Raw genomic sequence first — 26,935 nt, forward strand, 5'->3', positions numbered from 1 at the left:
CATGGATTTACTTTTGTAGAGTAAGCTGGTGTGCATCACTAGATATATGACAACCTTCAATGCAATGAGGAAAACCACTAATACTTTAAGGATTAAATTTCCATCAAATTCACATTCTCCACATGAATGTAGTTTGAATTAATTCTTGTAATTGAGTAGCCCTTTTTTAAAATTGAGCCTTTTTGATTTTGCATGTTAAGTTACATTTTGAAAAATGTTTTCGGTGAACGTTAAAAAGCAGTTAAGTATGTTGATGGGGTTTTTACTTCTTCCAGAGACTGACCTTCATAAACCCACATGTGCAGTCACATGGTCATAAAAAATGACCTGAATCATAACTCCATGTAGGCTGAATATTTGGGAAGAGGATACATATTTGGCATGCAGCCTCTTTCCAAATATCCGGTAGGTTTTTAAAAATTGGGATGTCTAACTGCAGTTCATCAATGAAATTAAGACCTTTTAGACAAAATTTATGGTTACACCTACAAGACCGACAGTCGATGTATTGGCAGCAGAAATAAGTGTGAGCTCTTACGCTGACTCGGTTTCTGGGCACAAAAATTAGACTCTTCTCTGGAAGAAGTTTTTCTGTAGTCACACAGAAACTAAAGTACATGATATTATGACATGTTCTGCTAAGAGATTACTCATTTGTGGTGCATAAAAACTGAATGCTGCTTCTCCTTGTTCAATTTTGACTAATTCGGACCGTAAGCATTCTGGTCTCAGCCGACCTGCGAAGTCTGGACGGCAGAAAACTGAGCAGCATCTCACAGAAGTATGTGGACCCTTAAAACACAGAGCTTTGTAAACCTACCTAAACTTGCCCTTAAGCTGATAAAGGAGAACATGCCCACAACAAACCAAAAGTGTATTTCGTTTTTCATCGCAGTATCAATAATGTAACTGAGACCAGTTTACAGTTGCTGCTCCAGGATCTTGCCGAATATCTCCAAGAGGGTGTGTATTTGCTTTGGTTTTCCCTCCAGGGTGAGAATACGTATTAGTACACTGTAATGTAATATTGTGATTGATCGATGATAAGTCTTGACAAATTAGACAAACGCCGTTTTCATCTGGCCTACTGACGTTTCTTATTTTTGTGGATTTTGTAATCCTTTTTTTGTAAGTATGGTGTTCACTTTTTTAAACTTTTAAGCAGTAAAGAGCACCAGTGGCACAGTGTCTGTTACTACAGTATGAAAGAGAGTTCAAATGTCTTTGGAAATTGTAATCGAAACCAACACATACATACAATAGTTGCCCCGAGGCCAAACATTTGCCATTGACCTCCGTCTGCTGCCCTCTGTTCAATGTGTTTGTTACTGTATGTTGTTCAAGTTGCCATTAAAACCAAAGCAACTATATAACTGTGAATTATGCGAACACAATACCAACTTTGCGTAGTTGGTAATTCAGCATTATCAAGGATCGTCACATTGTCTGCAATAGTCATTTAGTAATGGCTTTCCAATAGTATTTTGCTGTGAGGTAAAAGTCAAACAAAACTTTACGGTGGTAAAATGATCATGTTCCTTTGGAGCAGGGATGTGGTGTTGCAGTGATAGTAAGTATATGGGCGCATATCAAGAGTATTGTGAATCCTATTTGAACTGTTTTAGTTTAACCTCAGTCTTTGGATACAAGATCTGAGCCCAAGTCGTGTTAAATGTTAGAGTTGAAACAATGAATCGAATTACAGATTGACAGAAAACTAGTCGTATATATAATAATCAGCTTTATTGGGCAAGCATGCACACATAAGGAATTATTCTATTACACAGAAATAGACATAACAGCTAAGATCAAGGACAACAAAGCTGGACAAATAAAAGTAGGGAATAAACAAAGTTATCCACACATCATTTAAAATCTATGCAAATATATGTATTTAAATAAAAAGCACCTGTGACAACATGAATAATACGCCTGTATACGCATCAAGTGTTTCTATAAGTTGCAAACAACACAACAGTGCAAAAAGTAAATATTGAATGGATGGATATGTTCTGTTCTGTGTTAAATCTTTCTATATATCTTTGTGTTTGTGGATTGTTGGTAGGACAAAATAAGGCATTTGATGATCTTGAGCTTAATTGATCATTAAAATAACCCTTAGCTGCAGATCTATTTCATTTAAAACTAGAGCAAATCAAGTCATGATAACAGAAAAATCATGTCTTTTTAGAAAACATGGACCACATACATCTCATTTAAATATATTGGTGTAGCCTGTGTAAAGAGTAATAAGTAGCCTAAAAATAATCCTGAAAAAAATATTTAAAAATATTAATTATTTCGTTTTTTGCACCAGGTCACTAGGCAATATGACACCAGAGATCATCAAAACAATATACAAATATCTATTATCTATATATTTTTCTTTATCGTTTCTGTTGCATTGTCAAAAAAGCAATTGCTGAATTGAATTGTTGTATGGCCTGCATTATTGTATGCAGTATACACACACAGGATACATGTTTTTTAGTAATTATATGACATTGTAAAGTAGGGGCAGGACTACATAACCACTATGCTTCTGCCTGCTCCTTCTCTAACACATGTTGTTGTTTTTTTTGTTTGTTTGACGGAATCAATCAGAAAGAATTCAAGATTCAAGATTCAAGATTCAAGAAGCTTTATTTATCCCGAGGGAAATTATTTTGCAATTGATGTGTTTTATCTTTGCGTTTTTTCCATCACAGCATGTTGAGTGTTTGAGACGAATAGAAATCAAATCAATTGCATTATGGCGATATTTCTGTCGTTTTGACGATGCTTCGAGTTCCGATCTTTGCACATCATGTCTTTTGCACTAAAGTTCATGATTAATATACTTAGTACTTTATATTTGTCAAGTATCTAATTCACACTGGCGTATGCAAAAAATAGCCTCTACCATGTGGTTATTTCATATAGACTATTCATTTATTTATTGAATTACCACAAAGCATGCTATATCATGATATATATAGTTATATCGAGATATGACATGACCTACTTTATATCGCAGTAGCAGATTTTGACCCGAAAACGAAACTGCATGTGTCCGGAGTGATTCATCTCGCTAACACACACTCTTTGTTTTGCTGCACGGCGCTCATGCCTGCTGTTGTATCTGACTCCGGGAGGATGGACGGTGTGTCGTTGGGGTGAGTTGGCTCAGCGGTTAGGGATTATTTCGTAAAGCTGTTTCTACATCTGTTGGATAACATTTTACCCCACATGATCCACCGCCCATAAATCCAAACACAGACAGTCTCAAGAGCTTTCCTCCTGTCACTGAACTGCAGCTCGCCTTGTTGAGTGGCTAGCTTCGGTGAGTTAGCTGTTAGCACCGTTGGCTGCCCAGCTGATGCAGTTGAAGTCGCTAACCAAAACTCACAAAGTTAACATGTAATTTCGACATTTTAAACAGTTACCAAGTCGTCGCCTAGAGCCAGTGAAATGAGCGTAGGCTGGCTCCCCAAAATGTTTTTCTTCATAAGCAACGGGTTATTAACGGATGCTGTCAGAAGCTTATGTTAGCAGTGAAGTTAAATGATTAGCAATGCTAACAGCTAGCCCAATCAAACTCAAACTTGATTTCCTGTTTAACTTTTTAAAGATATCTGGATAAGAAGAGAAGTAAGAAGTTTTTGTTCTAGTCATGATTGTACATTGATTAGTTTGAAGCTGTATTGTTGTGAACGAACAATAACCCTGTGTTTTGTTATATTTATAGATATATAAATACTCTTCCCACTGATGTTGACTTTGGGACATTGAGAGAAATCGAGATAACAGTCGTTTTCTTAACAACTAACAATGTGACACATCAAATCAAGCAAATGGCCCTTTAGTTCAGGCTGATGCCATTTTGGTGTTTTCTTCCTGCCACCTGCTCTCAGGTAAGTGCAGGTCACCTTTTGGTTAAAAGTTGCATTTATTTAACTTGTTGTCAAAAGTGTCATCTTCCACATGGCTTGATACAAACAGCAGGTTTGGTAGCAGGGCATATTTGTTTTTCCTCTTTTTTATACACCCGGCTGTTTATTTTCTGTGTAGCCAAAGTCTGATTTTCCTCTGCCATGGGCATTATAGTTGTCAAAAACACCTCAGTGAGCCACGTATTTGGACTGGATGACATGTTACACAACTACTGTTATTTATTTTGACTCGCTCTCACATACAAGGTCCTGTTGCTGTAAATGCTCACTACTGTACGAAAAGTGCAGTAATCCAGAGCTAAGATTGTCCATAACAAGTGCAGGAAGTAGCCTACTCCAGCATATCATTTGTTTCAGGAAATTATTTATTCTTTAAATATTTTTAATTAATTTGTCTTCAGGAAAAACAAAAGGATAGGGAGGTCAGCAAGTATTGAGAAATGTAGTAATACGTTGTTGGTTTTGATCAGTTTGTGATGTTTCAGGGTGTCTCTAAGTCCCCTTGACTTAAGAATATGGTTGCAGGATGTGGGTCAAGGAATAGTGTCATACAACAGGGATCCTCAGTCAAACACACACGCTTGAATGATTATTTAGTGCAGTTTGGATGCCAAGAAAGCGACATCCATCAGTTTAATGTATCTAGAGTTCTGTATCTTTTTCTCTCTTCTGTGCAGAATAATTTTATGTGACGTGACAAAAGGCAATAAAAACAGTTGACGGCCTGCTGTCACTGAATAAATACATTGCATTTTATATACAAGATGTGTATATATATTTTTTTAGCTAGGGAATAATCAAAGTAAAGGCTCTCTGTCCCATCGTCCTCTCATAATACTAGAGATGGACCAGAAAGAAACCTGTCTAACTGTTGGGTCGCCATCTATCTTCACTGATCCAAACACTACCTTTCATGTCTTACCAGTCTGGTGGCCACACCGGCCTCGCCACGTCCAAACTGCAACACGGATTCAGAGGAGGATACCGTGAATGGAGGGATGCACACCTTCAACCAGACACACATGAGGAAGGCTTTCCAGCTGATGAACGACCTGAGGAGGTGTGATGCTGCCGACCGTTGTTGTTTTAGCCTGGAAACCAGACGAATCTGCCAAACTCAAATCTGTCAAGTTAGGCAGCGCTGATCAAATATGACTTGATAGTCTGTTACTGTTTTGCCTATTTCTTGCATAAAATGTTTTCTGAAATGCATTTTAGTGTACTGCATAGGCTGTAGTCAGCTTTGTAATTCAGAAAAAAAGATTAACACAAGTCATCTTTTATTCACCTCGCATGTCCCAAAATATCAGTGGAGAATTACTTCTTCAACTACTCGGCACCTACCTATAATTTATAGTTATATTTTCATGCTTTTAGTTTCCTTGTTGACTTCAGTTTCATAGAAAACCTACCGTCATTGGTTTGGTGACAGCTTTTGGTGTCTGGCCCTCCTAATCAAAAAGTGAAATGGTTATTCTAGTGTTCTTAAGTAGAAATCAGGTTCAGAAGAGAAATAGATCCTGGTTTGTTTGCTGACAAGAGCCTGAACAGACCAGGACGCGATACAGGAGCAAGACATGTTGCATTTTTCCGGTCAAGCTTTTTCTAGATTGGGAAACTTCCTGCATCCATGCTTTTTTAAGGCTGTTGCAAAAGTCATGGTTTTCACTTAAAACACTGAAAAACTACACATGTACTGAAGCAGATGGATAGTCAAATAATATATTCTCTAGTAGTTTTTACATGCAAACCCCAGAGATAATTAATTTGCACATTTTCTGGCAGCTGTCCTGTCCATACTTGGCGTTAAAGATGCTCCCTTCTCCTGGCTCCTGTGTGCATATTTGCAGCATTTACCACAAACCCTGTCTCTCACTCTCTGTTTCTCCTTGTGTCTCAGTAAAAAGATGCTGTGTGATGTCCAGCTGGTGGCGGGGAGTGTTGAAGTGCCGGCTCACAGGGTGGTCCTGGCGTCCTGTAGCCCCTACTTCTGTGCCATGTTCACAGGTACACACAAACACGCAGTCTTAGTTGCTTGGTATCATATCTGGTGTGTGTGTGTGTGTGTTTTATGCTTAACCTAACTGTTTTTTTGTAGGTGATATGAGCGAGAGCAAAGCCCATCAGGTGGAGATCAGAGAAGTGGACGGACAGACTCTGAGGAAGCTGGTGGACTACATCTACACAGCTGAGATAGAAGTCACAGAGGACAACGTGCAGGTGAGAGAGTTTTTATCAAGAGGAAGGGAGTGAGAGCGAGTGAAATAGTGTTTTCCTGTTTTTTACCGATGGTGTTTCTTTTTTTCTGCTGTTATTCTGCTGCTAAAATCTAGTTTAGAGATGTATATACATTGATGTCATGTATCAGCCGCAGCAACAGTGGCAACCTTTATCCATTGTGTATCCTACGAGACTTCTTGTGACTTACAAAGAAGGAAACATGTTTATGCCTGGGGACCAGAATTGAAAAAAGACAGGCTCACTTCATTTTTGGCACAATTTCATTTCAATTCAATTCAATTATTTTTTATTTATAGTGTCAAATCATAGCAAAAGTTAGCTCAGGAAACTTCACAGAGTCAGAGGAACTGTATAGACCACACTCTATGACTAACTTATGATTTATATAGACCCAACAACTCCCCCATTGAGTACGGTGGCAACGAAAACCTTCCCTATAACAGGCAGGAACGTCGTACAGACCCAGCTCTATGGAAGACGGCCATCTTGACCGGTTGCTTTTATAATTTTCCAGTTACATATAATAGAAGACAAATCAGAAGACCAAAGTGTGTAGAGAAGGAAACTTGTCTTGAAGCTGCTGTCTTGACCTTTTTCTGTGTGCAGTCTTTTGTTTTGAGCAAAGGTCAGGGCAACAACAGCCACACTGTCAAGCTGGATTAACTGCCAAAAAACACCTTCATTTTCAGGAGTTGCCGGGAGATTTATGTGTGTTGTAGATACAGTTGTTATAGCAACTCCTATATAACTCTTATAACAACACATTCATTTGTTGTTATAAGAATATCCAATATCTTGTGTTTCTCAATGTGGAGTGAACTTTTAGATAAAAGAATACAACTGAAATAAGATTGAAAATCAAGTTTGTGAAAGGGCCTATTATTGACTTTTGCACCTTTCAAAACAGCCCTGTGATTCAGTAGACTACACAAACATATTAAGTTTCAGACAATAAAGTGGAGGGAAAAATCTGTATATTTGAGACAAAATGAGGAAAATTTTGGACAAAAAAAGAACCAGCTGGTTGATAAAAATGTTGTTTTTATTTGTTTTTTAATGATTTTAAAATGTTCCCTTAGGGTATGATCACTTTAGCTGTTTTGGTTTTTCTGTTTGAGTTCAACATGAACCTGTCTGAGGAGCAGGTGTTTATTACAAGAGATATTAGAGCTTGAAATGGTTGTGAGCTGTTCTTTGCTGTCAAAGCACTGGATGAGAGAGGGTTTCAGATACTGTTCAATGATCTGCCACATCCGACAATATTGGCGATTTAACTCACTGACTGGGGGAAATGTCAGAGGAAACTGAATTTCCAGTCTCATATCTGCCAAAAAGGCGCCCTTTATCTGCAGCGTAGGATCATTTTGGATACCTACAAGGAAGTGGTAGAAGATGGATTTCCAATTTGCAAAGCGTGCCATCAAAATGCTACTGTAAAGGGGCCAACACTTCAAACATGTTCCAACATCAACAGATAATTATCCACCCTTTTATGCCCAAGTCAAGGTAGAAATAATACCATAACTAGCAAATGTAATGTTACTGAGCTGGAACAAAACAGTTTAAACCCATCTGGGAGTAGTTCACAACCTGTTACTGTTTACTTTCTCAATCTTGCTGGGATACGTAGTAGTTACGTGGGTGTAATTCCAGTTCTATGCGTATGTGCTGAACCCGCTATTTTTCTAAAATAAATTCCCTGATTAATAATTGTGGAAACCGTGGTATTTTCTCTGACAATAATCGTGATATCAAAATCTCATATTGGGACATCCCTTGCTGCAGCCTTGTCAGTGTCAGTGGCATTATCTCTGGTTAGCTGCATGTTTCTGGTGCAGGGTTGAATAAATGCAGTAGGATCCAGCTGCAGGCAGGAAACTTCCTCTGATTATTAGCACAGGAAGTGTGCATGGAGAGAGGCAGGAAATCCTCCCACTGTTAGCAGTGTGCCTGCCTGATTGGCTCACTCGTGAATGTGTGACGTGTGTGTTTTGACTATTGGCTCATTTTCAGCAAAAGATTGTTTTTAGTCTTCATTTCTTCGACCTGTGTGTTTTCACTGTACAACATGTTTGTTGTCTGTCTTTCCTGTCTGTATGTGTGTGGGTGTGTGTGTGGGAGGCACAGCTGCTGTAAGCACAGTTCCAGTGGGCCTGATGGTCCCTTTTAGAAGCTGTGCACAGACAACATGGTAGACAGTAACAATACACACTCAGAGGATGAGTGAGACAGAGAGTAGTGTGTAGACAGAGAGGTGTAGAGGCAGACAGAGACTCCCTGACCTAGTTAAGTTTACGTGTTGGGATTTAGCATCATGCTTTCAACACACTGCCTGCCTGTTTTGCTGACTGACTGGCTAATGATTAAAAGTCTAGTCTATCAAATTCATGCATACACCCATTCCTGTCAATGACTCAGGCTCATGGATTTCTTACTCAAAGTGGCCTCCCTGGATTATGTTTCAGTATATTGCCTTCATAACCACAGACCCCTGCATTGTTCTATTTATCCAGAGCTGGATTATGGCTGACACAATATTTAATATCACATCAGTGTCAATATTATTCTTTTTTGCTCTGTTCTTGTTGGCAAATGAGTGTCTGGTTAATTAATGAACAAACTAACTGACTGACCAGCAACATTGTTGATGTGATGAGTACCTGAGACTAGGCATGTTAGCTAACTTACTGTTCCTAAATGTCTGAGGTCTAAATGACCCAGAGTTTGGATGACCAACTCTGTTCCTTCCAAAAAAGTTCTTCCACCAATAAACGTGTGTGTCCTGGCTGCAGGTTCTGCTGCCAGCTGCCAGCCTCCTCCAGCTGATGGATGTTCGTCAGGTTTGTTGTGAGTTCCTGCAGTCTCAGCTTCACCCCACCAACTGTCTGGGCATCAGGGGCTTCGCCGACCTGCACACATGCACGCAGCTTCTCGACCAGGCACACGCATACGCTGGTAAGCTGTGGATTGATCTTATAAGCTTAAATATTGAGTTTGTGTTGTGTGTGTGTGTCTGTGTGTATGAGTGTGTGTAACCCTGCATGTTTGTGTCTCTCAGAGCAGCATTTCACTGACGTGGTGCAGGGGGAGGAGTTTCTGAGTCTTTCTCTGCAGCAGGTGTGCTGCCTCATCTCCAGTGACAAACTCACTGTATCCACAGAGGAGAAGGTCAGATACCATGATACACACACACACACACACACACACACACACACACACACACACACACACACACACACACACACACACACACACACACACACACACACACACACACACACGTCAGTCCTTTTAATATTTTCCTTGTGGGTGAAAAGATATATATACAGTTCATAAGGAACACAAAATAACAGAGATGAGGTCTACCGGGAAAGTGACAAGACTAAGAAAGTCTAGCTATAGTGGACGCTGAGAGAAATCTGTGGCTGTATCAAGCCATGCATCCTCATCATACGTCTGATTAGCTCACCCGACAGCAGACGTATTCCAGTATGTCTACTGTTAGCCAGTCAACAGGACAAGTCTGAGGAGGCATCTGTGCGTCATCCTGCTGTCAGCTGCAGCAGTCAAAGTGACAGAGACACAGAGGAAGCCACACTGTCATACTGTTTAGTGTTAAACTGGCTGCCGCAGTCAGTTACCACTGAAGTATCTGCTACGATTTATTCCTAGGTGGACTGATACAAAAGTATGGAGTCGGATGGATCAACTTTTGTTCTTTCATTGACTCATTTCTGTGGTGTAGTTTGAGAATAGGAGCTTTCACACATTATTCAAAGACGGTTAGGCCGGCTACTAAACTTTTAGTCACACCAGATACATGGAAATGAACGTAGAATTTCATTTAGATGCAACTGCCAGTGATGGTGGCATTGCAGCCGTATTACCCACTGGTTTGTAGTTGACACAATGTCCTGATATCTCAAACTCTAAAAGTGAGTGGGTTTTTCCCACTTGGATCCTCCTAATTACAGTCTGTATGGTATTAGGAGTACTCAGCACAAGACTGTTGTACAATCAAAGAAGTAGTAACTGTATTTTATGCAACACATAGAGGGTGTAGGCTGCATTATTATTATTATTATTATTTTATAAGTATCACAACACTTTTTTTAATTATGTGCTGTATTGTATTACATTATACATGTGTTTGTTTGTGTCCTGTGTAAATCTGACGTGGAAGTAGCTTATACTGTATGTTTGCAGAGTGAATTTGGTGTTCTAGTCAGTGCGTTTACATGCAGTTTAAAAAACAGATTATAATCGGGTTAAGGACATGCCCCGATTTCTTAGAAACTATGTAAACACCATACCCCGTGTAAAATCTGGGTTCTCATTCCCCGGTTAACAGATCTACAGAACTCCTTCAGTGCCCTGTTCATCCATGTAAAAATCTTACCAGGATTATTATCGTGTTTTTCTTCTGCGCATGCTCCCCACTCCGCGGCAGTGGCTTTTGACCTGGAAATAGAATAAACCAGGAAGTAACGGCTCCGAAAACAACGTGAATAAAAACAACATTAAGAGAGCGTTACCTTTAAACCAAGGGAGGACTTCCCGACGGCAAGTAACATCACTACCAAGAAGACCCGTTTCTGTCGTAATTCTGTCCAAAAGTCGGCCGTTTGTGATTTTAAAAAGGTGAACTGGAAAAAAAGCTGCATTTAAACCAGCTGTATGTTAGCGGAGAGCCACCTACTGCACCGGAGGGAGAGTAACTCCTTCATTTTCCCATTCAACCCCTGCTCATGTATACGAGGGGAACTTCAATAATCTGATCATTCCCTTGGGGTAAGGCCATTTTCCGGTTACTGATGTGCACACTGTAAACACACTGAGGGTTGTTGAGTAACGGCCCTCTTTCACTCAATCATCGTCGTTGTCCCTTTGTGTAAAACAGGAGTGGCACTCCGTCTGCCTTTAGTGGAGCTGCTCCACAGGCCGACAGGAGCTGATCAAGTGTGAATGTGTGTAAATCAATCAATGAATGAATTTGAAGCTGTGGATTTTTAGAACATGCAGAACAAAGGTCTGTTATGCTGATGTCCTGCTGGGAGCAGCCAGAAGAAATCCACTTTGGTATTCAGCTATAAAAGAAAACAGTTTCTACAGCTTGAACGATGCAATTCACACCATCAGTGAGTTAAATAGTCAAAATTGCCGGGTGTGACAGATCATTGAACAGTATCTGAGACCCTCTCTCTCTCTCTTTCTCTCTCTCTCAAACCTTTCCAGTGTCACGAACAGTTTTGGCCTGGCATCCCCAATAAATCAACATTTGGACACACAAAATAGAGCACTGACGTTAACAAGTCATTCCATTTTCAATCAGAATCTGGTTTATTGGAACTGAAGAATAAAAAAAAATCTGAATGAGTTTTAACTGTTCCCTCCCATCTTTCCTGTCGACGATTTCTGCCTTACCCGGTCGTGTTCTCTCCCTCGCTGCTGTCTGACTCTCCTCTCCATGTCTCTCTCTCTCACAGGTGTTCGAGGCGATGGTATCTTGGATCAAGCACGATAAGCCAACTCGTCTGGAGTACATGCCCAAACTCATGGAGCATGTCAGACTTCCACTACTGTCCAGGGATTACCTAGTACAGGTGAAATACATGATCTGTTCTTCTCTTCTTTCTCTACACTCTTCACCATTTGTAGTGCTGTTCTTCTGTCACTACTACAATTAAAACAAGTCGCCATGGTTACAAACTAAGGGATGACAGTAACCTGGTCATTTATGCACATATAAATGAATCCTGCGACATTTTGTTTGGTAAATCAAGGTGAAATTTGCCTGAAATGTGGTCCCTGTTTCAGATTGTGGAGGAAGAGGCTTTGATAAAGAACAACAACACCTGTAAAGATTTCCTCATAGAGGCAATGAAGTATCACCTACTGCCAGCCGACCAGCGGCACCTCATCAAGACCGACAGGACCCGACCACGAACTCCTATCAGCATCCCAAAGGTACACACACACACACACACACATTTGCGTTGTGTAAATCAGCTGTATAATCAGCTATGTATTTTTCTTACTGTCGTTCGAACGGCTGACACTGACTGTGTGCGTGCGCAGGTGATGATTGTGGTGGGCGGTCAGGCTCCGAAGGCGATCCGCAGCGTGGAGTGTTACGACTTCCAGGAAGATCGATGGTACCAGGTAGCCGACCTGCCTTCAAGACGCTGCCGGGCAGGTCAGTTGGTGTTTTGTACAGATTAAAATTTGAATTATCGTTAAAACAGTGCTCGCTCACCACGCTTTGAAAAACTCGCAGTCAATTCTGACCAGCTTTAAATAAACCAAATATAAAACTCAGATCAGTCAATCAGATTTAATCTGGATTATTTTAAAATCAGTCATGTTTATCATTTATCTTTTAGTTGGACTTTTTAAAAATTAATTTAGGTTTTATTCATTTGTGTTTTGTTTTTATTTGTTTTTTAACCAGACGGTATTTCAGTTAAGTTTTCAGTTTAGTTTTTATTTATGTTCAGTTTTCTAAAAATATTCTTCACTGTTAATTTAATTTAAGTAAGTTATAGTTTGCTGTAACACACTTGCTGTCTGCTGGTAATGACATACTTGATCTTTAATTTAGTGTGCAGTACAGTCTGATTATGTAGTACACAGTGCAAGAGCCTCGTTAAAAACTGGACATGTGACATATGGTGAGTTTATTATTACATCATCAGATAGAAAATAAAAGGCAGTTTTCAAGCACTTATTGCCAGAAAATCTATTAAAAAATTCAAGAATACAAACAGCTTGTTAAATGTCTGTAGTCTAATGTTAAGGCAACACGATGAGCAGATTCCATTCATGTATCAATAAAATCTTGATGCCGTATTGTCCGCAAATGCACCACAACAGTGTTTGAAACAGCAGGAACACTTTGATTTAAAGGTAGATGTGTGAAGTCTCTGCAGGATGGTCTTAAGACTAAAAAAACAGTTTGAAAGGTTGGAATCTAATCTGAAGATGTAGGTTTTTTAATGTAAAGTATAGACAGTATTTTGTTAATGGGCTCAAACATACACAGCCTCTAGTATGGTCCTTTAAGTGTTAATAATTACATCCTTTAACCAAGCTCCTGCAGGTCAGTATTATATATCACAGCATCATCCCACTTCTTTTATACATTTCATTATGTCTGTGTGTTCAGGTGTGGTGTCCATGGCGGGTCGTGTGTATGCAGTCGGCGGCTTCAACAGTTCACTGCGGGAGCGAACGGTGGATGTGTACGACGGAATAAGAGACCAGTGGAGTGCGGTGGCGAGCATGCAGGAGAGACGCAGCACACTGGGAGCTGCTGTGTTGGGGGATTTACTGTACGCCGTGGGCGGCTTTAACGGCAGTATAGGTACACACACACACACACACACACACACACACACACACACACACACAAACAAACTAAAAGGCCATGCAATTGCAACTAGTTAAATACATTGGAATGCATTTGGAAATTTTGGAGTTTTGAAATGTTGAAAAAGTCTCAACATTTCATACGACTCATTTCACATATCACAATTATCAGTTGTCTGTTCACAACTCAAAGTTAAAAAAGGTGTTGTATAATGCTGTTATTTTGTCTATAGGCGTGTCCCATTAGGGTAAAATGTGCCCGCTCGAAGGTTTCAGGGCACGCCCTCTTAAACGTCCATTCACTCGTCATGTTTCCATTACAAAAAAAGACCCCAGAAGGATTTACGAGGCACGGAGGTGAGGTATCACTCTGAATGGGTTTCAATCACCGGTGATCAGCTGATCAGTTGATCAGTGATACAGGCGCGCCGTTCATTCTCAAGACAAATACAGAATAGTTGCAGTTTGATTTAAGGTGGCCCGAATGATTCACTACGTCAACTTATGTACAAGGAACATGAAAGAAAACACTCCACCTTTTAAAATTCCAGGAGCTGTAAAAGTGTTTGTTGACAGATGTCACCCTGCTGCAGTACTTCAAGCCCGTGCAAAGCTGTGCGTGCACAGATCCTTTTCTGCGCTGTGTTCTTCTACACCACTGGATAAAGGCATCAACTCTACTTCGCCGTGTTGTTGTGGCGTCTGTACTAACACACGTCACATCCCGCTTAGAGCTACATGAACACATGAACATAAATGGGTGCTCTAATGGCCGCTCGAGCGACCTGCATGCAAATTAAGGGCGTTTCAGCGAAACCTGCCTCATTCTGGGTGTTTGACCAAAGTGGAATTGGCCTTAGGACTGCTACCGGGAAACTTGGAACTTGTAGTTTTCCATTTTAAAAATGTGTAGTTCCACTTGCTAATGTTGGGGACCTGATTGCATGAGGTGAATAATTTAGTCTGAAAAAAAGAGCTTAATTTCGAGATACTGGTGTATTAAGTGTTTCCATCTACTGTATGATTATTATGTAGAGATACGATTGCACACAACTTTAGTTTTTCCCTCCCTGCATTAATATTATAAATAACTGATTATGAAGTCCCATCAGCTGTAAGAAAGCGAATCTGGGATTTTAATAAACATTGTTATGTTTATGAGATGTTTGGGGTCTAATTTCAGAAGGAAATTTGACTGAAAATAAACAAATCCAGTTAAGAAATGTTAGGAAGAAAGTTACATGTGAGGAGGTTGGAACAGGTAAAGGGAGATGAAAAAAATGCTAATTAAGTTTAAGTTTCAAACAGTTTTTTCTGGTCTGGTTTAGCGTCATTGCCTGGTTTATCAGAATATAACAGCTCGCAGTAGCACATTATTCCAACAACAGTGTTAACGGTAAACACAAGAGACACGAGCCACTTCCCTTAACACGTCTGCCAGCTGGATTCAACATGCCTACACCTCCAGACTCATGCACGCACTAACACAGTCTGTTCTTTTCTCTTCTTCAGGTTTGTCGACAGTAGAAGTCCACAATTATAAAACCAACGAGTGGCTGTATGTCGCCTCCATGAACACCAGGCGCAGCAGTGTGGGTGTAGGGGTGGTAGATGGTAAGAAAAGGAGTGTGTGAGAGCAAGAGACACAGGTTACATTACAGCCAAAATTCAAATGTAACCTGTTTTGATGTGTGTGTGCTCGTAAATGTGTGTGTGCGCGCAGGTAAGTTGTATGCAGTAGGAGGCTACGATGGAGCATCCCGTCAGTGTCTCAGTACAGTGGAAGAGTACGACCCTGTGGCTGACCAGTGGTGCTACGTAGCTGACATGAGCACACGACGCAGTGGAGCAGGTACACGCACACACACATACATACACATACATACACACACACAAAATTCTCTCATAACACACGCAGGGAGCAGCAACTATACAGCTATACAGAACTAGTAGTTCTCCAAAATAGATGCACACATATTACACACCACAAATAATTCATTTAATTTAGGTCCTTTTTTCTTTTTTCTTTTTAAATATTATTGATATTGTCTTAATATCAATTTTCTGTTATCTGTGGTCATATGCCCTGGCGACAGTGTATGTCGTATAGAACTACAGCACCACCCGCTGGAACTGCAACTGTATAAGCAAGACTCCTAGAAAGAAGACAACTATTATAATTAATTACACTGAGCTCATGAACACTAGTGTGTGTAAATATATATATATATATTTTGTTTTTGTTTTGTTGTTATTTTAAGTGTATAGATCTAACGGCAACCATATAAAATAATGAATGTAAAAAGCGGAGGTGTGATGAGCTCAGGCTTCAGTCAGCATACACTTGCTTTGGTTTCTCACTACTTCAAAAATGCCTTATTATAATTTAATTATATCTTTATATATAAAGTATATATGTATTTGAGTCATAGAAATTGAAATCAACCGAAATGAACTAAACTAAACCAAAAACGTGAAGCTTGCTTGTTGTTTCAAATCTGCTATTTATCAAGTGTTTTTATATTCCTCGTAAATAGAAATTATAATGTATTTTTTTTTTTGTCCAGGGGTGGGTGTGTTGAGTGGTCAGCTGTATGCAGCAGGAGGACATGACGGCCCTCTGGTGAGGAAGAGCGTTGAGGTGTACGACCCACAGAACAACGCCTGGAGGCTGGTCTGTGACATGAACATGTGCAGACGAAATGCAGGTCAGATAACAAGCACGGACATGCGGCGTCCGTCAACCAGCCGCTCCACAAAGATAGTTCCTGTCACTGCTAGAAATGGCAAACAAGCAACAAAGCTTGTTGTTTAAAGCATATATTTTTTTAAGCTTGCGTTCAGGGTACAGCAAGATTTTGGAACCAACAGGTCTGGGAAATACCATTTGTTTGTCTTGATAAACACAAAGTGACATTTTTGTTTTGTTGCCTTCACCCACCATAATACTCACAGAGGGCATTACATTTTATTTTGACTCTATCCTGAATTATTAATTCAATAGATGAAATATTTGTCAGAGTTGTTAAACATGTGCAATTATCTCCTCAAGGCGTTTGTGCCATTAACGGGTTGCTGTACGTGATTGGAGGAGACGACGGCTCCTGTAACCTCTCCTCCGTAGAGTTTTACAACCCTGCCACAGACAAGTGGAGCCTTATCCCCACAAACATGAGCAACGGTCGCAGCTATGCAGGTAAGTCTGACCACGCTAAACACGGCCAGTATTCCTTCATCATAGAGAGAAACAAATATGACGCATTTTACTTGTTTCTGTAGCTCTTCGGTCACTCACGCTTTCATTTTCTCACTCAGGAGTCGCAGTGGTTGACAAGCCATTATGACCAAGGGCCTCCCACAGCATCAGCTCTGCGCCGGAATCCAGTTTCACAGAGATCCGCACTGACGTCTAAAGCTTCAATGGGCAGACGGAGAAGTAACGCCTGGACCGGACGCCCTCAATCCTCAGCTGACCGAGTCGACGATCCATCTTGAAGAGTTTTTTTTTGGCGCTAAACACCAATCTGATTTTGCAGCACTGGATAAAAAAACGAACCACAGGACGGAACTTAAAAATAAGAACTTTGTCTTGGCGAGTGTTTTCAGATGTCAAGCACATTACACATGGATGTATCAGCTGACATCAGCTGACACCAAGACGCTGATGTCGGAGAGACTTTGATGGGCAAAACGGAGTGCTTTGGATGCTCAGTGGCGTTTCCTGTAATGGGCCGTATGAAACGAAATACTTTAAAAACACCAGCCTGCTGATTTCTGGCTGACTGGCTGCCTTCAGCGTTAATGGCGTTGCTACGAATATCAGGACATGTTGCCTGGAAACATGGGCACGCCATGGCATGGGAGACATTTTTTTTTTTTAATTATGAGACTTGCAACAGTTCCTGGAATATAAATCATCTTACGGCGACTACGTCTGTTGAGTGGTTGTGTTGTTAGCGAAAAGGCCGCAGCTGCCAGAGTGGATTAGCTCTCAACCAGGAGGCCTGGACCTAGAGAACTGCAAGACAATTCAAAGAATGTAGAAAGCATCGTATATGCAAATGAGCTATCATAATTAATATTTTTGAGATTGTTTTTAAGAGAGCGGTGTAGAACCACTTGCTGTGGCTTTAGATCCGGGGCCAATTGATCTGATTTGACGCAGCTGGACTTGAGCCTGTTGTCGACACTACTGATGCACTGTTCGCTTGCACTGACGGATACGGACCGGCAGGCTGTGCTTTCTGACTCACCGATTGGCCGGCCGGACGTCTGCTTGTCTTGCTGACTGACCTGCTGTCAGACAGACGGCTGCCGGGCTGTCCTGTCGTTACTAATCGCACTCATGAGAGCACTTGAAAGCACCACAAGGGCCAATAATTTCATCAGAAATTGTAAGAAAAGAAAAAAAAGTGCCAGTTACGCTCATCAGAATAATGCTGGAGTCTGTGTTTTTATCTCTTACTAACAAACTGAAATGATGCATTGTTTCTGTTTATCGTCTGAGGGAAGAGAGTCAAAATGCACTGTAGAAATGCAACGGTGCAATCCTGATGTAAAAGGTTTAAGGTTTTTTTTTATTTATTGTTTTTGGGACTTTAACACACATTTATTCAGATCTGACTGAGGTTCTCATTTCATTTTCTCAGCCTCGCTACAGTCAAATGAACTCTGACGAGGATGGGTGTATTTTAGACGTTATTTCGCTGACTAACCGGTGCCATAGCCTTTTGGGGAACAGAGATTTATAGAAGCTGCTTCATGAAATGAAATCTCAGCTGAACATTTTCACTACTGCTGCAATCTTCCAGAAATCATGAACGCTCTACATCGTAGTTTCAAAGCCCTCTGACAAAGAAAGTATATAAAATACATTTTTTTTAAAAACGTACTGTTGTTTTTGTTTGTTTAGTCAGCTCACACCTCTTGTCCTACATTTATCCCACCATACACATGATGGATGAATGTTTTTCATCTCTTCAAAGACGTTAGTTCATATTATTACAGTTTAAAATGAGTTGAGACTCACTCCAGATTATGCTCTGTATTGTGCATATTCCACAACACTAAAAGTACCAATACAGTGTTCAATTAGAATTTTTTTTTACTTCATTCAATACCTGTCATGCGAATGGAAGCATTCAGTTGCGTAAAATGCCACCACCACTCCACTCCCATCCAAATGATTCTTGAAAATAAATCATCTAAATATTTATTAATTAACTGTACATTTAAGTATTATTTAGGCTCGACTTCAGCACGGGCTGTATGGGTTATAGCCGCTTCGGTAGTCACCATTAAATTGAAGAACGCTTGCGGTGATTGGCTGAGAGCCAGAACCATACAAATAGTCTTTTTCCTGAATCTGCATCCAAAAAGGATTGAATACAGGTATCATTTGACTGGAGACGTGGCCTCCAAATTCCCAGAGCACCACTCCAGATCCTACTTTAAATACTTAGTTCATCGTTGAGTAGGAATGCAGGTGAATGGTATGGATTGTGTGGTGCGTTCATGTGTCTACAGGTGCGCATAACCAAAATTTCGGTGTCAGAAAATCAAAAGACAAAAAAAACAGGTAAGCATGAGGTGATATTAGCAGCTTCTTTTTCCAAGTCTTGTGCTGAATTGCAGAAATGACTCCTGCATTACGTACGTTAAAGACACTCAGTAGTTAATCCAGTGACTAATAATACGTTAGGATTTGGGACACTTCAAAATCACTGCCATTGATGGTGTAATATTGTATCAAAGCTGAAGTGTTGGAGTCTTTATCAGACCATGATCACTACGGTTTGATTCATTGTGGGAAGGGGACTAAGGACAGTGTGAGTGCGCCCTTAAAGAACACAAGGGGGGATTTTGAGCTCAGTTTGGGATTTCAAAGCCTCTCATCAGCATCTGAATCCACCTTTTTTCAATACTTACATTAAAAACTACTCATAGACCACTATTCAAGTCTGTATTAAATGGAAACTAGTGGCTCAGTCTAAAAATATACGGAGGACTTCTCATCAATGTTGACTTGAAAGTTGAGCCTCAACTGACGAGAACTCAAAGTCAAAGTGCAGCCAATCGTATGGAAGTTTTCAGATGTATCTTTAATATAAACTAACTGGATATTGTGACCCAAACAGTTGATATTGTGAATTCATTTAATGTCATGTTTGGAACATAATACGAGCTTTGACACTCAGTAGTTTGCATTAATAATGTAAACCTTCAAACTTGAAATAATCCAACTAAACGTAAATAAGTCTCTGTCCTATGACTTTTTTTTCGACAAGCGTTTATTGGATCAACTTCACACTTAACGGGGGTTTTGCTGAGGACCCAAAGAAGTGCTGTGTCGACTGTCGAGTGTGAAGTTGTTTTCAGGCACCGTACTAGTTTTAAACAACAATAAGAACTTAGCAGGCTTACTTTACAAAAAAGGCTCTAAACTGACTTTTGTGAGAAAGTCGTAGTAAAGTATGTCAAAAAAGTCAAAATGAGTCAAAATATAATTTGTGTTTAATTTAAAAATGCTTAAATCGGTCATAGGATAGCCTGAATAAGCCAGTCATAGCATCATTTGTTGAAAAAAAGTCAGTGTGTGTTGAAATATAAAATCAAAATATAATGTATGCAAAAAAATGCTTAAGATATAATATTGATGACAGTCGCAGCATCATTTGTTGAAAAAAGTCACAGTCAACTGTTCCCCAAAAAAGAGTCATAGTATAGTGTTAAAAACAAAATGTCCCAAAAAATTTAAATGAGTAATAAGATAAGCCTGAATAAGCCCGTCATAGCATAGATTGTTGAAAAAAATAAAAATATATGTTCAAAATTAAATTAAATTAGTCATAGGACAGCGTGTCGATGAGTCATGGCATTCATTCATTCATCTTCAACCGCTTATCCCGGGGTCGGGGTCGCGGGGGTGCTGGAGCCGATCCCAGCTGACATCAGGCGTGAGGCGGGGTACAACCTGGACAGGACGCCAGTTTATCGCAGGGCACATAGAGACGCACAGAGACAGACAACCATTCACACCTACGGGTGATTTTAGAGTCATCAATTAACCGAACACGGCATCATTGACAAACTTCAAGAAAAGTCATAGTATAGTATGTAAAAAAAGTCTAAATATAATATGTGCAAACAATGCTTAAATCAGTGATAAGCCTGAATAAGCCAGTCACAGCATAATGTGTTAAAGTCAATAAGTAATAAATAAGCCACTATCCCTTTTCCCTAGTTAAAAAAAAACACATTTGGCCATAATTCATTCATTCATCTTCAACCTCTTATCCCGGGGTCGGGGTCGCGGGGGGGCTGGAGCCAATCCCAGCTGACATCGGGCGTGAGGCAGGGTACACCCTGGACCCTGGACATCACAGGGCACATAGAGACATACAACCATTCACACCTACGGGCAATTTTAGAGTCATCAATGAACCTAACACATGCATGTATTTGGACTGTGGGAGGAAGCTGGAGAACCCCGAGGAAACCCACGCACACACGGGGAAACATGCAAACTCCACACAGAAAGGCCCAGGCCGGGATCCGAATCTGTAACCTTCTTGCTGTGAGGCGACAGTGCTACCCACTACACCACCGTGTAGCCATTTGGCCATAATATCTTTTACAATTCAAACTAATAAACACACTCCTTTTAAAAAGATCCTACATATCTCTATATATTGAATTCACAAAGGGCGAGTGGGTAGAGAATCCTGTTTCTATACTACACGCCCCGTCTACAGATTATTTTATGTGAGTCAAGAAGCGAGAGAGCTGATGTGGCAAGCTTGTAAATTTTATTTTTCATGTGTAAATGTTCGCTACTGATTGTATTTTTTCCATCCTTCTGGTTAATGAAGAAAAAACTGAAAAAAAGCATTCACAAAATAAGAAAACATTTATAGATACATACGCACATACAATATATCGGTGTGATAAAACACAGTATCACATGTCGATGACCTGCAGGAGGCGAGAAACCTCTGGTCGAAGGAATTTACAGCAAAACTCGGCATCAAAGACGTCATGAAGTGTCTGATTGTGATCTTTCGTCAACACATCTGTAAATGACATGAATATTTCTCCTTTAAATTTTAAAGATTTGAAGACTCTTGACTCAAAAATCACTTTACAGATTTTTAAAATAGATCTTCTGTTTGCGTTTGGACCAAAAAACTGATCATTTCTGCAACATTTCCAGGAGGAGTGGTGACCAGCAGGACATCTTTGACGGAAACTTCTGCTGTCAATTCCAGGTGTGAAACAACCGTGCGTGTTGGGCGGTAAGTGTGAGATGAAACATAACTGTACACTGACAGAATACATTTACAGGTTACAACGTGAACTTCACCACTCTGTTGCTGGCACAATGTAAAACAAAGTTGATTTTAAGAGACGTCGACCGAATAAACGGCTCACCTGTTCAAACTCGGAAACAACAAAAGGTCAAAACGAAAAGAAAAGCCCTTCAGAAATTGACGATGGATTGTTTCCACTTTTTTGAATGATGATTAAAAACAGGAATGTTTTCAGATACGACACATCCGTCACTGGCTTTTCAATCCCTGTTCACCTTTAAATGTTATTCTTCTTTTGGTTTTTCAGCAGCGCCAACATGAACATTATTCTGGCAACCATGGAAAAAAACACATTGTTTACACAATGCGTGTGTGTACGTGTGAGACAGTGTGTGTGAGTGAGACAATGGGTGTGTGTTCGTGTGTGTGTCAGGCTGAAAACAAGTAGACGAAACAATCGTATTGTACCTCACATTTTCACACACAAAGTCGACCCCACACATCATTACCCATAACCCCATGATACTGTAAAACCTCCACGCAAACTTTTATTGCTGCTTCTTCATGGCACAAATAATAGAAACAATACATCATGTTATTCATACTATTATGTTCTCTTTGCCATGCAAGCTCACTACAGTACTGCTTCTATATTAGCTTATATTACACAGAGCGACAAAAATAAATCAGGAAACAGAGCAGGTTCAGGTTTGATTAGCCACACAGTGCCAGACTAACTTCTACAGCTGGTTTTACAGTTGGTGAGTAGATACAAAAGGATTATTATTGTCATTATCACACAAAGTAATGGTTATGATAGCAATATTTATAATAATAAAAAAACACATTCTCAGGGCGTCACAAATATAATGAACCAAAGGGGGCCAAACATAATGTTTGAAATAATTTAAACATTTCTGACATTCATTCCTTCGGGTGTTTTTTTTTTTTATGTACAGTATATATTTATATTTGTATAGAAGTAGTGCGTCATTTTTAGAAATAACAAATGAAAAAACACAAAAGGGCTGCATTCTGTGAATGCTGTGCAAATAACATCTTTTTACATCGACCCTACAAACTTTACCGTCCTGACAAACACGCCTCGCCCTCCTCGTGTTCTCCACAAGCACTCAAACACAAAACTCTGATGTCAAACCATCACATCTGCCGTCCACCGACGGGCAAAGGTCTACGGTCAGCTTTGATTCTGGCAAGTAAATGTACAACGATTTCGCAAAGAAAACCCACTACTTTGTCTTATCGGCTTTGAGATCCCACAAGTAACGATCCGAAGAGGTTCTGATAATAGAACTCCACCTGCCAAAACAGTCGGTCTGCGAGCTCGCCAGCTAAAGCCGAAATTCAGTGACAGTTGGATTTTTTTTCCGTCCCGCATTCAAATTACACCGTAACATCTTGACTCCTGTTTGATAAGAGACAACATGGCCTTTACGCCGAAGGAAACTGAGAATGACAAGCTCGTTGGCATGAGTCAAACCTCCATTTGACCTGCCAGCAGGAAATGAAACTTCACTGGGGCTGCAGATTCAAACGTAGAGAAACGCAGCCGAGGATTGAGACTTCTTCCCTCCCTCAGCGCTGTGGACATCATGCTAACGTGCTAATCAGACCCTCAGGACTGACTCAGTTGGAAAAAAGATCAGTTAACCACAGACGGAGTCGCCTCTCTGTGCGATCAGTGCTGACAGTTTTGGCACCTCATCAATACAACACAGCTGCAAGCAAACTTCGACCAAGAACCGTCAGAGATAAATCAGTTACTCAGTAACAGTCACATCAGCTGCACAGCAACTGCTGATATTCAGGAAATTCTCCGTCCAACTGCGCTGATACCCAACTTGGTCAGACTGCCACTTCCTGTAGCCAACATGGTTTTGGTTTCAAAGAAACTGCAGCAACGTGGACCAGATACTGGCTCCTCTCCTCAGCGTTTATCACCCATAATCCCTCAGGACCTGCCACAACTCCACGCAGCAAACTGAACAGGTGAAGAGACAAGTGAAAAAGGAAAAAGTCACACAACTGGTGCAGAATCTTCCAGATGATTTCTATGTCCAACTGCATCCTAAAATCTCTAAAACTGAGCAAATGTTTCCTCTGAGCATCTTCAGTCTAATGCTGCCTTTAAGTGCCGTCAGAAAGATTCAAATAACGAGTATATGACTTCAAAACTTTGAGCGCTGTTTCAACTTGAGACAACTTAAAAGCAGCGTTCTTTCCCAGAGTTTCCAACCTTGAGTTCATCTTACTGACAAATATTGCCAAAATAGAAGAAAAAAGAAGAAAATGTTGAAGAAAGGAAATAAATGAAAAGGAAAATCAGTCTAGCTCCAAGGTCACATACAGAGTAAATATTTTTTTTCCCTTGGAATACACCACACATTCAAGAAAAAGCGTGAACAGCAGTGTCCCACAAAGATGTTGTATACAGTTTGTTTTTTTAACAAGAATGCACGCACAAACTTGTTTTTAAACTTGTAAATGAATTCTAAAATCAGTCAGAAAGTGTGAAGGATCCAGGATGTTAAACGGCGTTTTACTGACAGAATCAAACAAGCGATCGCCTCGCACCAAGGAGGCCGCCTGAAAGCGACTCCATGAAGAGAGGCGAAAGAGGGACTTTTCACACAGGGCGACGTCCAAAACAAACAATGAGCGTCTTGAGTGAAGAGCTTCTAAAAAGCAAGTCCTCGAACTGTCTGATAAGATTCATCAGCACGAACGAAGAAAAACAAAAAGTTACTGAAATGAAAAAGAACGGGTTTTTTTTTTCTCTCAGAAGACGAGAAAATAAGAAAACGAGACAAGCGAAGACAAGTGCAAAGTCTTGAGTCACGTTGGTGATGAAGACGAACTGATGATGATTCCTTTTTCTCAACTGCAGCCGTGCTTCAGATGAAATGCAGTCAGACGAGGCAGCAGAGGTGCAGTTGTAGCTGACGTGAGTGATTTTTAAGTTTAACTGGTGTTGGTGGTGCTGCATTCATGTCATTGGAAAATAGCTGTAAAAATGCTTCATTTTATGTCTTATTTCACCTTTAATGTGGACAATTAAACCTTTTGGCAAAAGACCCCAACGTGTGTCCACATAACTGAACTCTGTGGTCAAATATAGATAATCATATATTCATCAAACAAGTGTGATCGTTTAACTGATTTTGTGATCAAAAGGATTAAAATTTCACTCACAAACAGGGCTTCTTAGCAAAATAGTCTCAGGACCAAAAGTTAAAGCTAAAAGTTCTTTCAGCACATTCGTCTTGACTTTTTTACCACAAAGATTTGGCAAATTAGACCAGCTGGGTATTAAAAACCATTCGAGATGTAATTTTATATGCCATGAGACGGACACACTCATGTTGTTTTAGTTTACTGCAAAATTGCTACATTTATTTTACTGATCATAAATAAATTCCCATCTCTATTCCTCACATCATCAATAACCGGCTGCGGTGGTGAGTGTCTTCGGCACTGAAAAGTACAACCAGACACTCAGACCCCAGAGATAAAACCCAACTTCGGTTGCTGCAGTTAAATGGCAGGTTAAGTCAAAAGGTTACTGGAAATGAGCCTGCACCTGGGAAGTTAAATTATGACCTATTGTCCTGTAACTCTGAACCAGCAAGTCACTCGTTTAGTTTTCTCTGTGACATAAATGCAGCACACCGGGTGGAGGTCATGAAGTCTGAGCCTCCACTTCCTGGGAAGTCATGTGATGTGTTTGTTAACCCCTTCCGGGTGTGATGATGTCTCTCAGACTGATGGACATCCTGGGCGGGTCCTCGCAGCAGTGACGAGAGCTGATGTGTGCGGTGACTGCTGGTGTCTGAGGGGGGCGGGTCTAGATGGATTTGGAGGAATCCTGTTTGCTTATGAGAACTTCCAGCAGGCGGAGTTTGGCCTTGATCCTCTTGTACTCCCTGTACTCCTCCAGCATCGGCACCCGGTCCTCCTTCTGAACATTTCTATAGCAGAGGAGAAATGACACACGTTTACTCTCTCAACCACAGCAGCTACTGATAAGTTGTTGATAACAAAACTGAACCTCAAATGCTTTTACTCAACATTTATCAACAACTCTCCAGAAAGTAGAACGCTGGAGTAAGATGAGAAAAGTGGATTTGCAGAGGGCCCAGCCATTTCCTCCGGGCAAGCCTGCCACTGGTGCCTAAGGGCGTGATCACACTGTCCTTTTGGCCGCGGCCAAAACCGGTTTTTCAGCTAAAGCCTAGTACCTTTAAGCCATGTGAGTGCACCCGCTCCGCGCTCAACTGCGGCCAGCGGACCGTCCACGGCCCGCTTGAAAGAGGTGGGCTTTAGCGGAGCCGTTTGCACATGTACGAGCACGAGCGTGCGCATGTGTACGAGCACGAGCCCTACGGCAGTAGCGTTATGTCCGCCTGTTCGGACATGTAAATAGAAGGACGGACCATGCGCGGACATTTAACAACAACAACAATGGTGGTGAAAGGTTCACGTTGGTGTGGTGCGGAGGTGGAGTGTTTACTGCAGATTTGGTCGGATGAAAATATTCAAAAACAGTCGACAAGACGCACAAAAACTCCGAGGTCTATGGAAAGAATTGTAAACAAAGCCACACACACGCGATCAATGCGTGTGACGTGTGACGTGTGACGGCATGATGGCGTATGGACAGCAAGAAGCATTGGCCGAGGCCCTGGCAGTGTGAGTACAAACGGGGCTGGGGCGCGGGGGGGAGAGGGAGGGGGGACAAGTACCCTAAAGTCCGGGTCGTGGTCCGGGAGGACAGTGTGAGCAGACCCTAAGGGCGCGCTCACACTATCCTCCCGGACCGAGACCCGGACTTTAGGGTACTTGTCCCCCCTCCCTCTCCCCCCCGCGCCCCAGCCCCGTTTGTACTCACACTACCAGGGCCTCGGCCAATGCTTCTTGCTGTCCATACGCCTTCAAGCCGTAACACGTCACACGCATTGATCGCGTGTGTGGCTTTGTTTACAAATCTTTCCATAGACCTCGGAGTTTTTGTGCGTCTTGTCGACTGTTTTTGAATATTTTCATCCGACCAAATCTGCAGTAAAC

General features: G+C 40.9%; 2 protein-coding genes across 5 annotated transcripts in view; one reads left to right on the forward strand and one right to left on the reverse strand.

Moving 5' to 3' along the window:
* Nucleotides 1-3,105: 3,105 nt before the first annotated feature.
* On the forward strand, nt 3,106-18,383 carry klhl3 (kelch-like family member 3; the record flags this gene model as incomplete). Its single annotated transcript, XM_083914967.1, has 15 exons — nt 3,106-3,155; nt 4,858-4,992; nt 5,833-5,939; nt 6,031-6,152; nt 8,966-9,128; nt 9,232-9,341; nt 11,660-11,776; nt 11,991-12,140; nt 12,252-12,369; nt 13,339-13,536; nt 15,054-15,155; nt 15,265-15,393; nt 16,109-16,249; nt 16,594-16,737; nt 16,857-18,383. The coding sequence occupies 15 exons, from the start codon at nt 3,106-3,108 to the stop codon at nt 16,883-16,885; spliced, it is 1,815 nt and encodes a 604-aa protein (XP_083771093.1). The 3' UTR covers nt 16,886-18,383.
* A 2,991-nt stretch (nt 18,384-21,374) lies between these two features.
* Nucleotides 21,375-26,935, reverse strand: part of fam13b (family with sequence similarity 13 member B) — a 71,398-nt gene continuing 65,837 nt past the window's right edge. For all 4 annotated transcript variants that reach the window (XM_083915182.1, XM_083915183.1, XM_083915180.1 and 1 more), the window contains one exon: nt 21,375-25,839. In XM_083915182.1, coding sequence (XP_083771308.1) covers nt 25,716-25,839 — 124 coding nt within the window. In that variant the 3' untranslated portion in view covers nt 21,375-25,715. The remainder of the gene's footprint in view (nt 25,840-26,935) is intronic.

The sequence above is a fragment of the Echiichthys vipera genome, assembly GCF_963691815.1.
Source record: "Echiichthys vipera genome assembly, chromosome: 6".
Taxonomy (NCBI): domain Eukaryota; kingdom Metazoa; phylum Chordata; class Actinopteri; order Perciformes; family Trachinidae; genus Echiichthys; species Echiichthys vipera.